Here is a 14,676-nt window from a genome sequence, read left to right as displayed (position 1 = left end):
CATTGATAACAATCTCTTTCTGAAACTGCATTGTTGAGATGCCCGTCCTCTATTTCCTGCTGCTTAGTTCTGTCCCTCCCTTTGTACCTCTCTTGATGGTGTTTTGTTTTTAACCTATTTTTTCCCCATTTTTTTTTGTAAATAACATTTTTTTTGCCTTTTTAAAAAATAAAAATTATAATTGCAGTACATATAAAAGTGGGTTTTGAATGATTACGAAGTATGTCTCTTTGGACAAGACACAGATTGCCAACACCCCAGAAGCCTCTTAGGACATCTCCCATTAATTGCCCCCACTATCTTTCTCAAAGTCAACAGCCTTCCTGATTTCCAATACTCCCATTAGTTTTGCCTCTTAAGTAATTTAATTTTATATAAACAGAATCATGCTCTTGTTACTCACTCTCTCATATATATCCCTGAAGAAGCCAAGTAGCCCCAAATTCATCTATAAATATGTGTATGTGTGTGCATATTTATATATATATACATGTTACATATTTATATAACATGTTTGTGAGAATCATCCATATTCATTTTTGTATAATTATATATAATAATATAATTTTGTATAATTATTCTTTTTGCACACGCTATCGTATTCCATCATAGAAACAAGCTGACATGTGTTTCTCCTTTTGTGCTATTTCAAGTGTCTGGCTTTATGAATACTGCTGTGGACATTGTCTTCTGATGAACACAGTATGCATTTCTGGTAGTTTCTTCTGAGAAATGCAGTTCTGAATTCTAGAGTAAATATTTCCAACTTTAACAGATGACACCAAACTGTTTTCTAAAAGCACATGTAAAGGCAGACATATAAGAGAAAGAACTTGGCAAATTCAAGTAACTGAAGAAAGTTTGGTGAGCAAGGCATTAGAGGGTTAGAGGCAGGTGATGGGGGTAGGCAGCACACAGTCCTCTTTCAGGATGTGTCACACCAGGCAGCACTGACCTAATTCAGGACCACAGGAAGGCACTGGGTTCTAAATAGGAGAGCCATGGGAACTGGTTTGCATTTTTGAAAGTTCCATTTTTAGTGTAAGTTCGGACAATGCGTTTGAGGGGGCAAGGTTGTACAGACAAAACCAAACCAAACCAAAACTAAAACAAACCAAACCAAACCAAACCCAAACCAAACCCAAAACAAAGCAAACCAAGCAAAAACACTGTTCCTCCAGTTCTGAGAGCCAGAGGGATTGAGGTCAGGATGATCGTGCTGAGGGTGCAGAGAAAAGGAACCGTTGGAGATATTTTAAAATCAGAATTGAAGGAAGTGGTAAATACAGTGATGGTTGCTTTACACCAGTAAGTCTGGGGTGGTTTGTACATTACACTGCCATAGATAATGGTGACAACCTCAAAAATAGAAAAATCCTTCAGATCTTTGAAGATTTTCAGACACTTTGAAAAATGAGACAAACAACAGGTCTGGGTGGGAAATGTGTGTTTAGGAATCAAGAGAATCTACATGGTGACTGAGCCTTGGAGAGGCAGGATTCCCTAGGGGAGGAGAATTTTGGTAAAGGACACCTTACCCTTCTCAGGATTGACAGAGGCAACTTGTGCCTTTTATCCTCAGATCAAACAGTGTCTTGATTTGTCCTCTGTCCCTTGTTGGACACGGCCCCTCTCTACCAGTTTTCCACCCACTGCGTTTTAACTGGTTTTCTGCAGGACTCTTCATGTCCCACCCCATGTTTTTGTCCTATTTCTTGATACTTCTCGATCCTTTGTATCTTTGTCTACTCTTCTTCTCTATGCTTTTTTCTTTAAAAAATAAGAAACACACACACACACACACACACACCAGGACTAGGTGAGGCAGAGGTGGTACTGTGGACACAGAGTGAAGGAACCCTGAGGCCCAGGTGCTCAGAGGGAGATCTCCTTACACTCTGTGCCTGGGGTTCCCTCTGCTGTACCTGGCCTCGGCCCTGCTGTCCCCTACCTGATGCTTTAGCTGACCCATCTGTTACGTTTTTACCTGCTCCTCATCTGCTTTTTAAATTTAATTATCAGTGTGACTCCTGACTCTTCTATGTCACTTTTTGTCTTTCTATATTATCTCATTCCAACCCCTCCAGTCATCACCAAAGTCTCCCCAGAGCCACTCCCACTGCCCTGGAGTTCTTCCACCTGTGGTTTCCTCCTGAGGGCCTTCCCCTGGGCTTCCTTCCTTGCAAATCTTATAGGAAACATTATGCATGATTTCCACGCTTCCATTTAACCTTTGAAATAAGTTGCACCTTATTTGTTTTAATCAACCATGTGACATGGAAATGTTTGGATTCCATGTCAATCTATCTAACATCTGCCTCATTCATGTACTTATTTATTGATCTTTAGTTGACCTTTCCTATACATTCGTGCCTTGTTTTCTCTACCCAAGGACACACACCGCCTCCATGAAAGCGCACAGCCCTCTCTCCCTTGCCTTTCACAGCTCTTAAAAACCACCAGAGGGTGTGCCCAAAGGCCGCGTCTGGGACCACAAGCAGAATTGTTGCTCTCATAGAAAAGTGAAGATATAATTAGAAAATTGGGGAGGGGCAGAGCAAGTTGGTGGAATAGAACTCTCCATTGTTCATCCCCCCACAGAAACACCAATCTGAACAACTGTGTGCACGAAAAAACCTTCACAAGAGCGGTGGGAACCAGGTGAGAGATCACAGCATCTAGGTGAGGCAAAAAATTAAGAAAACTTGGCAGAAAGGACTGTCTTACATAATCTGGGTCATGCCTTCCCTAACCTCAGGCAGCACAGCACGGAGAGACCCTTCACCTGGGGGAGGGAGAGGGGAGTAAAAGCTAGACTTTGTCTTATACTCCAACACTGGGTCTTCCCCAGCAAAACTCAGTGCTGAGCAGGCCCAGATGACTTCAGATTCCAGCCCATTCCTGTGGTCTGAGCCTTCAAGCCTGCCCAACCCCAGGCTGAGTCCCACAGTCCCAGGATGATGGCCAGTCCTGTGAATTTGGTCACAGGTGACTCAATACCAGGTCAGCCTCAGCAGTCCCACACTTCAGATCAGGTCCATTCCAGATCAGCCCCAGAGCATCAAGCCAAAGGCCCACCCCAGCACCTGGACAGCCCAGTGGTGCCAGGCTTCAGCTTCCACTGTAGCCCCCCAAGAGCTCTGCAATCTCTGAGTCTAGGTCCACCCTAGCCCAGGACGACTCACTGGCTGTCCTAGGCACTGGGCCAGCAAGCCTGTCCTTGGACCACACCAGACGCCCTGCCACAGATCTCTGGGTCAGCAGACTGGCAAAGGCTTTCTAGGATAAAACCAGTTTTCGGAGACTGGAACAAGCCCCCATTTCCTCAAATGTACAGACATTTGAGGTAATAAGAAACTTGAAAAATCAGGAAGTCAGAATATCAACAAAGGAACACCATCGTGTCCCAGTAGCATGCCCCAAAGAAATGGATATATGAGCCACCTGAGAAAACATTCAAAATAATTGTTTTAGGAGAGCTCTGTGAACTTCAAGAACATACAGAGAAACAACTCAGTGAAATCAGGAAGACAATAATTGACCAAAGTGAGAAATTTAACAGAGGTTGAAATTTCAAACAAAACAAAACAAAAACAATAGAAAAACAACTAAAACAGAAATTCTGGTGCTGAAAATATAATGAATTAGGGGCTTGGGTTGTGGCTCAGAGGTAGAGTGCTTGCCTATCATGCATGAGGCACTGGGTTTGATACTCAGCACCACATAAAAAATAAAATAAAGATATTATGTCCTCCTATAACTGAAAAATAAATTTAAAAAAGAAAATACAATGAATGCAATGAAAAAATGCAACTGAAAGTCAACAGCAGAATTGATCAAGCAGAAGAAATAATCTGTGAATTTGAAAACAGGTTACTTGACAACACTTAGGCAGAAGAGAAAAATTAAAAGGAGTGAGGAAAACTTACAGGTTTTTTGAGACATTTCAAAAGAGAAAATTTTAGAGTCATAGTGGTCTGTAGAGGAGCAGAGAAAAACAAAGGGGTAGAAATCTTATTTGAAGAAATAATAGCAGAATATGTTCCCAATTTTGGAAAAGATACAAATTTCCAGGTACAGGAAAGTCAAAGGACTCCAATCAGACTCAATCCAAACAAAACTACACCAAGACACACCACAAGAAATAAGGAGACCAAATTCATGATCAAAATGGAAGTTATACTGTTGTTGTAAATAAAGGCCACATAGGACAAACACAGCAAGCATCAGACAGTGAAAAGTTGAAAGGTTTCCTTTTAAGATCAGGAACAAGAAAAGAACGTCCACGTGTACCACGTCTACCCAACACAGATTTACAAATGGCCAGTGAGTGTATGCAAAGGTGAACATCACAGTTCATCAGGGAATTACAAATAAAACCACAATGAAATATCACCTCATACCTGTTAGAACAGTTATTATAAAAAAGACAAAAGATAGTGAGTGTTGGTGTGAAAGGAGAGAGAAGGGAATCTTTGCACATTGTTGGTGGGAATGTAAATTAGTATAGCCTTATGGGAAACATAATGGAGGTTCCACAAAAAATTCAAGTAGAGCTACCATACCATCCAACAATCTCCCCACTGGGTACATATCCAAAGGAATTAAAATCAGTGTGTCAAAGAGATATCTAAACTCCCACGCTTATTACACAGCATTATTGACAAATCCCAAGATATGAAATCAACCTAAATACCTAACAACAGACCATGAAAATGGAATATACATGCAAAATACCAGCCTTAGAAAAGAAGAAAAAAATCCTGTCATTCACGACAACATGAATGAACCAGGAAAATATTATGTTAAGTGAAATAAGCCAGACACAGAAAAAGTCCCATGGCATGATCTCACTTATATGTGGAGTGTGAAAGTATTAATCATGATCATAGAAGCAAAGGGGATAATGGTTATCTATCAGTAGCTGCTGGGAGAGAGGAAGGGGTTAGAGGAGATGTGGGATATAAGATTTCTATTAGGAGGAATAAGTTCAAGAGATCTACTGTATAACATGATGACTATAGTTAATAATAGTATTGTATTCTTAAAATTGCTGAGGTCATGGATTTTAAGTGTTCTCACCATAAAAATTATAAATATGTAAAATAAAACATGTCAATTTTAGCTCAATTAGTCATTTCTATCTATGTATATATCTAATATGTATATATTTTCATCATATTGTATATAATACCTATAAATTACACAAAATATATATTATTACACATTGTACATAATAAATATATATAAATATAAACATATTATGTAAATCAGCTCTAAAATGATTAGGGTGGTTAAAAAGGCAATTGATAACCCCACAAACATGGAGGATCTGGGGAAAAACAAAAGGGTAAGGTAAGTGACACTTACTTTCTACACAGTGGGGCAACGGGCTGGGTGTCCCCACGCTCGCCTCTCCACGGTCCACGTTGGCAGCCATGTGTTGGTGGGACTCTGAAGTTTAAAAAAGACCCCGGTTGAGACCCAGTAGAACCTCGCTCTGCTCTGTGTGCATTTTGTTCTATTTCATTCTGTCTCTCCTTCCTTCCCACATTTCTATCTGTAGCCTTGTTTGCATATATTGCCACCTGCAGTTGTGAAGGTGTCTGTGCTTCACTGTTTCTGTGGCCAATCCCTCTCTGACTTCTTTTGCCTTTTTTTAAAAAAAATATATATATATATATATTTTAGTTGCAGTTGGATGCAATACCTTTATTTTATTTATTTATTTTTATATTTTATATGGCCTTGCACATGCTAGGCGAGTGCTCCACTGCTGAGCCCCAACCCCAGCCCTTCTTTTGCCTTTTATTTCTCTAGGGCCTCTTAGCCCCTCCACACTCACACAAAGGAAGTGAGTCAGCCTTACCTACTGGCTCTGACTCTCGAGGGCATTGCTCATTTCCTTGGTGGCTTCCTACTGCACCATTTGGGTCTCGGGCCGGCTCTCTTTTATTTACATTTCTCTCTTCTGCTTCGCAAGGATGCGCCAAGAGTTCATTTTCGGGTAGGTCTGTACCTAAACCACATTTTAATTCATAGACATTTTATTCGCCCCTTGCATCAATCAGGATCAAATAGGAAAATACAAATCACTGGAAGATCTTAAGGTAGAGAGAATTTAACTCAGTTGAGAGAAGAGCCGAGTGCTCCAAAGGGAAGATGCAGCCAGCAGAAGCGTCAACAGGAGGCTGGAGGGGACTGAAGGTTGCCCACTCTAGGCTGGTGAGCAGAAGCCTGGCCCGCGTGGTGGAAGGTGGGGAGAGCCATGGGGAGGAGCAGCTACCAACTCAGTGGCTCCCCAGCGTAGTGGTGGGGCTATACTTCCTCCAATTGTGCAAACTTTTTCTAATGTCTCTCACGCTGGAATCAAGGAGAGTTGGCAATAAATAAATAAATAAATAAATAAATAAATAAATAACAGAGGTGAGAAGCTACAGGTAGAGGGAAGAGTGGAGCAGGAGGGCAAAGAATGAATTCCAAGCACACAAACCTGGGGTGGGAACACCTCCTCCCCCTGGTGAACTTCCCTGGCCCATTGCTGACTTCAACTACCCACACCATTCTGTTTCCAGGGACCTCGATAGTCTGCGAGTGGACAAGTGTATTTTTTTGCAGTTGCATTTTTTTCCATTTAGTGCTCTTTTTCTAAACAAAGTGGGTTATGGAAAAATTATTTTAAAAGTTTTTACAGAAGTTTTAATGTGGAACTTAGAGCAGGTGCATGTTTTGTGCCACCATCCGAAGCTCCTTGGAACTGCTTCTTCGTGTTGTGGGCGTGAGACACGGCCTTTATTCCCCTGTGCATGCCACAGGCAGTGTCCTCCTGGCTCACTGTTGGACACACTCGTTGATGACTTATTGTGCTGTCTGTGCATCATTTGGGTTTCAGGTTGAAATTTCTCTTCATATTCATCTGGTTCTCATCCCTGAGGAGTTCTAAGATTCTAACCCCAGGTAGGGTTGCCCCAGACCACAGGGAGATTCATGAAGAACTGACTTGTCTCTCCCACATGCTCACTGCCCCTACTGAATCCCTTCTCTGCTCGTTATTAATCACCTTTCCATCCATTCATTCCTTCCTGCTTCCACTATCTGCACTGGTAGATGGACAATTAAGAACATGGCTCGTGCTTGTTGTATTTTTTTTTATAATTTAAATGTCAATTTTTTGAATAAAAGTAGTTTCTAAAAGTATAATTATGCTTTTAAAAGTCACTCTGAAAGTATTCTGTAACAATGTATTTCTGATTTTAAAAATATTTTCTTAAATAACATCCTCCTTGCTGGGCATTCCCTGGAGACTCGTTTCCAAAGAAGAGTCATGGAATAAAGACATAAAAGTTATTCTACACACATGAGTGTACTTTAGAGGTGGGGAATCTCAATTTAATTTCCTGCTCTGAGGTTGGTATTGCTTTGTTCATCATTTCTCCTGGTTGAGAAATAATTAGATCCACAACAAACATTCATGTCAGACATATAGATAGAGAGTATATCAAAATTTACTGTCATGGTTGGACAGGCACGGAGGTACACACCTGTAATCCCAGCAGCTTGGGAGGCTGAGGCAGGAGGATTTAGAGTTCAAAGCCAGCCTCAGCAATGGCGAGGTGCTAAGCAACTCAGTGAGACCCTATATCTAAATAAAATACAAAATAGAGCTGGGATGTGGCTGAGTGGTTGAGTGCCCCTGAGTTCAATTTCTGGCACTCCCTCCCCGCAAAAAAATTATTGTCATGGTTAAAAGGTTAGACTCTGGAGGCAGGTACGAATAGCAATGGTAATTAAATTAGTAAAGATGACAAAGTCATATAACATAGATGAAGTTCCAGGCACGATTGTGAAAGCTTTCATTGGTACAACTTGTTTAGATACATCAACTCTGTAAGGTACATTACTAAGTGATGAAAGGGGGAGGTTCCTTGCCCAAGATTGCAGAGTCAGGATTCGAACCCAGGCAGCAGAGCATCAATATTACTGCTCTGACCCTATTTTATAGCAGAGTTCAATCCCAATTCTTAGTTGGGTGAAACTACACAAAAAAATCAAACTCTCTAAACCAACTCTTTCTCCTCTGAGAAAGAGGGTGATAAAACATCATTTTAAAGTATTTGAGAAGATAAATAAAATATTACCGGTATCAATATATGTGATATTGTAACTGATCAGAAAAAATAAAGTCATTATAATTACTATCTTAAATGTATAATATTTTGAATAATTGGATGATATATTATTAAGAGCATTTTGGATTTCAGGAAGGTCAAGAGTTGTTAAAGTACCAAATGGTTTTCGAAGAGACCCCCTGGTGTCTGAGCCCCAGGGATGGTGAGCGAAGGTGTCCTATAAGAGGCACCCTGGTGTTATGGTCTCATGTGTTGGACCCAAGAGGGATGACATTTTCCCCACAGAAAAAGCAGGCTCATTGCACCCCTCCAGCCGCACAACACGGGCCCCCACTGGACATGTGACCAAAGGCATTAGACAGATTTAAGCAAGGCAGGAAACTGAAGCCAGGGGCTTGGGACAAGTGTCCAGACCAGAGCTGGTACCAGGACTGGCAGCAAGTGCATGCAAGGGGTAGGGAAGAAGAATCCCTCCTAGGCAACCCCGAGGGTCTTTATTTAAAAATCTCTGTTATTTAATTTCCAAACTTGGAGAAGCTACAGATGCAAAAATTAAAAGTTCTGGGCAATCAGTCACACAAGGAAGCAGCCTCACAGAACATTCCAGATGGAGTAAGACAGCAAAGGGTCCCACAAGAGGCAACAGCAACAGACCATTGTAAGACGAGGGATCTGAGTGCTGTGGCCAGGTCAGTCTTCGCAGAAAAGAGTTCTCCCCCGTTCCTAAGGGAAGAAATTAGAAGTTGATCTCAGAAACTGAAGGATGGGTTTTGTCCTTTTTGTCTTTACAACGCAGATGGTAGAGACCCCTCAAAGTGTCAATCCAGACTCATCTGGAGCTGGAAGTTCCCTCCTGACTTCAGTCTCGAGAGTGGGGTCTGGGTCAGCTGCAGCCCTGTCTGAGGGTCTCACTGGGCCCCCTCACTAGGGTCCTCTGTGAGTTACTCTGGCACCTGGAGATGGCCTGCTTTTGTCCCCAGCTGGCCTGCCCCATGGCCCTACCTGAGTTCCTAGAAGCCCTGGCGGCCTGGTTCCTGCCCTCCCACACCACAGCCTCCTGGCACAGCCTGTGGCTCCTCCTTGGTGGCCTCCAGTGGGGATCAGCGACTGGTCTGCCTCACTCCTCCCTCTCCAGGCATCCTCTGTTTCCTTTATCTTTCTGTCTGCACCTCTTCCCGTACTTTGGTTTCATGTTTCTGCCTTTTTCATTAGACAACCCGGGAAGCATCATGGGGCTAAGAATCCTTTTCCCTTGCTCCTTTGACCCCGGGCAAACTCCATATGTGGTTTCTAGATTTCAATTTCCTCCTCTATAAAAAGGGCTAACCTTTTAGTGATAACCATCTCTAATTACAACAGGACCTTAGCGGCTGCTTTTGCTAAAAGCACTGACTCTTCTCTTGGACTTGCAGATGCCCAACAGGTAACTAAAAGCAGGATGCAAATTTGGCGTCCATGCCTTCATTTTGTATCTCTCTCCTCCTGCTCAACTCTGCATACAAGCATGACAATCATTTCAGGAGTGTTCAACTAAAACTGGTATTTCCCTTTGCGGCTGAAGGCACCAAGATAAGACTAATTCAGGTATTTTTAAAAATTGAAAGGACATTATAATTAACAGATTGGCAACTGCCGGCTTTTACAACATTCTCTTCTATACTGCCAGAGCCATGCCTAGAACTTTCCAATCATTGCCCTAAACCTCCCAGAAATAGCAACTCTTGTAGGCACAAGGAGACTGCCCCCCTGCCCCAATGAACCCTGGACTAGAATGGCGGCTGCTCTGTAAGCAGTAGCAATCATCTTTGGATGGGAACTGAATTGTCCCCCTGAGCAATGGTGACTTCCTCAGAGAGCCACAGAACCAGTCCTGATATGACGACCCACCAGGCCATGACCAGGATCGGCTGCCTTACCAGCTCTGTACGCTCTCCAGCAGCGCAAACCCCTAAACCCCACTATGACACCTCGACGTTCTTACCAGCCCCTGGGAGTCAGATCTTACCTCACTAGACCTTCCCTGCTCTGCCCAGCATGGCCACACTGATTACGGCTCTTTTCCTGTCCTCACCACACTCCTCTCTCTGACCAACATCTTGGGTTGGGTGACTGAACCTAGTCCTTTGGGGCCCCCAGAGCCAGGGCCTTTGCCCTAATTACAATAACACGATGACAGCCTGGGCACTAATCTTCACAGCAGAGAGTGGACATTCGAGGTGAGCTGCTAAGGACACAGAGCTCTTTATTTTTTATTATTGTCCTTTGCCCCCTTCTGCCCCTCCTCCTTCCTGCCTTCTCAAGGCCCCATAAGCTCTTTCACATCTTGGCCACTTCCTCTCTGTGTCTATGTCTGTTTTCCTCCCGGGAGAGTCCTGCTCTTGGACAGCAGTCACTGTATTGAAACCAGCCCGGGCTTCTGCTGTCGTGAAGTGTGACACTGAGATAGAATGAGAAATAGATATTTTGGTCTTCATCCTGGCCACAGCGCCTGGAACCCCTTGTAATTTCCTAAGTGATAAAGGTGGAAAGAGCATTTTTGTTACTCACAACCATTCCCTTTCATCAACACCTGAGTTTATGCTAAAGAGGTGAGTTTTGGAATGTTCCTAAGGATGGAAGGAACTGAGAGTGGTTAGAAGGTTGGAGCCCCTGACCTCCAGGGAGGGGAGAGGGGATAGAAGTTGACTTCTATCAGTGGTCAATGATTTCATCCATCATGCCTGTCAGTATAGTGGGTTTTCTAGAAAGAAAAAAGAAAATCTCTAATGACAGGGTTCAGAGAACTTGTGGATTGGCAAACACAGCCGTGCTGGGAGAGTGCGGTGCCAAAGCTGGGCATGTGAGCTCTCTGCCCCTCTCCATTACTTTGCTCTGTACATCTCTTCCATTTGACTGAGTTGTACCCTTTAAACAAATGGGTGAACATCAGTAAAAACTTCTCTGAGTTCTGTGATCCATACTAACAAACCATCCAACCCAAGGAGGGGTAGGGAGACCTCCAATTTACAGTCAATTGGTCAGAAACAGAGGTCACACCCTGGAACTTGCAACTGACAAATGGGATGGTCTTATGGAGCATGGTCCTCAACCTGTGGGCTGTGCGAACTATAGGACACCCCATGGCTGTCTGCAGAGAACTCGAGTTTGGTTGGTGTAAGGAGAACTTCCACCCCGCAGGTGTCGAGTGCTGTGGGAAGGCACAGATAGAACCATTGTTTTTCTTTTGCTAAGGGTCTTTCTCCTTCATGTTGGCCACGGGTCATTTTTCTTAGCCCTTCACAGCTTCATACTAATCTTCTCCTGCAGGGACCTTCCTAAATCACAATTACTTCCTGATAGTCAGTCTCCTTAAATCTGTTTTCCTGGCCCACTGAGCTCTGGTTCCTTCCTCATGGTTGCTGGGCTGGCTATCTCTGGTTATGCTATTTCCCAGTATCCCACATCCTGTTGGGGCCAGTTAGGGTTGGGATTATAATGATCCCCCAAGGCATTATGGGAGCTAGTGGAGACTTTAAGAGGTGGGGCCTAATGGGAGGAAGTCAGGCCACTGGGACAATGTGCCCCTAGTCTCTCTTTGCTTTCTGGCTGCCATGAGTTGAGCAGCTTTGCTCCACTTCTGCCATGATGTTCTGCCTCACTAACAGGCCCACAATGATGGGGCCAAGACACTGTGGACTGAAACCTCTGAAACCACGGACCACAATAAATCTTTCCTCCTTTAAGCTGATTTCTCTCAAGTGTTTTGTTACAGTGACAGAAAGTTGACTAATACAAGGTCCATACAAATCACCCCTCCTTGCCATCTCCATGGTCCTTCCACATTTCTTCCCTGGTTCACAGTCTCTACTGCACGATGTCCTTGTTTCCTTTTCTTTTGAGCAGATGAGAAATGTTTTATCTAGTTGTAATTACCTTGTTCAAGCCTTTCCTGCCTCTCTTCTCCATTATCTTCTTGGGGATATAGCATTCTCACCTCTGAAGAGAGGGAAGGAGAAGAAGGCAATTAGAGATCTCCGGCAGGGACCAGGTACACCATCTCGAAATTATACATTTAAGAATTTCCAGTCCCCCAGTTACGTAGAGTTCAGTGAATCCCGCATGACACAGTTCACCTTCCCACCCTGCGACAAAACAGAGGAGACTCCCACAAAGGAGTCTATGCTTCCCACACACTAAGGAGATACTCAGTGGGAGGGGATACACTGTAAGCTGAGATACTCCTCTAAAAAATATTCAGAGGATAGCAAGGCAAATTTCAAAATAAATAATAGAAGTGAAATGTCTTTTCTGAACTGTTTGAACTGTAGGAATAAACTGTTCAGAGAGTCTGGGACCTTGGAGAGATCAGTATATGAAAGGGGAAGTCCCAATGGCTTTAAAGATAGGGCCAGAAACAAGGGGGGGCTTGGGCTGAAGAGGGTCAGGCAGGATGAATAGTTTCCAAAGGAGTATACAAGATACAGGACAGATGGAGGGGACATCAGGGCCCAGGAGGTGGCAGCATGTCCCCTGAGGACAGGTGTGCTGGTTGTGCTGCGGGTGGGGGCAGTGCTGCCACCCTGGCCATGAACTTTAGGCTTGGATCACCCAAGCACTGGGAGTACTAGAAACAAACACAGGAGATGTGGGTGCTAAGGCCAGAGAGGGGGTGTCTGCAATCCAGAAAGAGGTCGAAGCCCCTGGGAAGTGGGCAGTGAAGGTAACACTGTTCCTCTTGTAGCTCCAGCCTGCGGGGCGTCCTATGATAAATAGAATATGACTTGCCATTGGTGCCTGGGTGTTCAATCTCCTTTGTGACCTGCTAGAGAAATTATTCTGTTCTGTATTCTGTATAAGGTAACTACGGACACACGTCAACAAGCCGTAGGTCCCTGCTTTTACATTTTCACCCTGGTTTATAAACCTGTCATATCTCTTATTGCCTAGGAAATAAACCTCAACTTCTTGGCATTCAATGCCAGAACCTTCGCAGCCTCCCTTGGATTTATCTCACTAGAGTTGGTTCCTACATTGCTGCTCACTCTCAAATTCAGCCGAATCCAATTTGCCGGTTTCACAGACATACTTTTGCACACCTATTCCCTCTCCTCTTCAGGGGATGTGTCTGTTTTACTTGTGATGTCTCTATCTTATATTTTGAGAACTTGGTTGAGACCAAACTGTTGGAATAAAAAAATTGTCTATGCAAGTACAAAACCAAACAAACAAACAAAAATATTGGGGGGCATCCTTTTTATTGCATACCAATAAAAGTATGAATCATGCCTTCTTGGAAAAAGTGAAGAATCAAATCTTTAGTTTTGTATAACACCAAAAATACATGTTGATTATTTTATTAATATATGGTTTTGCCCCTTTTGATTAGAGAGTTAACAAAACCATTTCTTATTCTTTTAGGACAGTTTGACCCAGGATTACCTTTCTAACTCATTACTCTGGAAACCTAATAAAAAGGGGCCTTTTTGCTGGGCTACTAGGCAAACACTGGGCTTTAGAGTTAAAAATGACCCATGACTAGTTAGTTGCCTGAGAGGGACTACTAATTCCTGTAGAAAGCTACAACATTATGAAGGTCTTCCTTCAATGGTGATTCATTACTTGGCTTGTCCCCTGTGGGCTACCTGAAAACCAGGACTTTGGAATTCCAAGAGGTCTTGATTCCATGGACATGTGGTGCTAACTCAGGGTGGACCCTGCACCCAGAGCTAAGCAGTCACTCAAGGTGTGCAGTAGTGAACTTGGTGGACTTCTATGTAGTCCACTGAAAGGTTTCCCACTGAAGAGACAGGGTCATGCATCCCTCTTGGGACTTTGTTTCTAGTTCTATGCTTTTTTAAGTAAACCTGGCACCAATATGACTCTGGTTGCCCTGAGTCTAAAAACCCAGCTGAACAGACGTCCAGTGGTGCTTACTGAACAGCCATTCTGTCATTAGCACCTGACATGTCTGACTTATTAACTACCATAGCCCATGCATGGCACGTGGCCTTTTTGCATGTGGTGGAAGCTTCAGATATGCTTGTTGAAAAAGAAACTTGACCCTGGACCTCAAAATGTGGTAATATATCTAATTACCATGTTCAAAGCTTCTACGAACACGAATTAAATCAGGGTATTCCTGCAAGTTGACCTCACTGAACAATGCTTCGCATAAATCCAGGTTGAATTTCTTCTCCAGTTCACAGAGAACATTGTACACCACTCTTTGTACAGGGACCAGGTTTCTACAAGACTCTTGAGAATCCTTTAAAAAGAAGTGAATGGAAAAATTTAAATAGAGACTTCTACGTTACAAAAGAATGCTAGAAAGTAATTTTATAGTTAATGTATTTCAATTTCTCTACATAGGTATCATCTCATGTAAAGCTTCAGAATTTTTGTGCATTTGGATAGCTACTAAATGAAACAAGTAAATCCTATCTCTTAAAAAATACCCAATGGTAAGGCTGATCTCCTCATCCTTATTTACATTTAATGTAAGAAAGAGCAAAGATGAAAGTGGGTTCATAGTTAACTGACATGTAGCCCTCTAAAGAGCCTGGCTAAG

General features: G+C 43.1%; 1 protein-coding gene across 21 annotated transcripts in view; it reads right to left on the bottom strand.

Annotated features, from left to right (window-relative positions):
* The window catches only part of LOC124089757 (nuclear body protein SP140-like protein), a 98,383-nt gene that overhangs the window by 46,001 nt on the left and 37,706 nt on the right, over positions 1 to 14,676 (bottom strand). For all 21 annotated transcript variants that reach the window (XR_009226316.1, XM_058577526.1, XM_046439987.2 and 18 more), the window contains 5 exons: positions 14,205 to 14,373; positions 12,042 to 12,104; positions 8,784 to 8,852; positions 5,870 to 6,019; positions 5,371 to 5,454 (listed from right to left, as the gene is read on the bottom strand). Coding sequence is in view for 20 of the 21 variants with exons in the window: in XM_058577526.1 (XP_058433509.1) it covers positions 5,371 to 5,454; positions 5,870 to 6,019; positions 8,784 to 8,852; positions 12,042 to 12,104; positions 14,205 to 14,373 (535 nt within the window). In the remaining variant the exon portion in view is untranslated. The remainder of the gene's footprint in view (positions 1 to 5,370; positions 5,455 to 5,869; positions 6,020 to 8,783; positions 8,853 to 12,041; positions 12,105 to 14,204; positions 14,374 to 14,676) is intronic.

The sequence above is a fragment of the Marmota monax genome, unplaced genomic scaffold (assembly GCF_021218885.2).
Source record: "Marmota monax isolate L192 unplaced genomic scaffold, Marmota_monax_Labrador192_F-V1.1 WCK01_AAM20220418_F8-fsc00041, whole genome shotgun sequence".
NCBI lineage: Eukaryota > Metazoa > Chordata > Mammalia > Rodentia > Sciuridae > Marmota > Marmota monax.
This window is presented reverse-complemented; position numbering and strand designations above follow the sequence as displayed.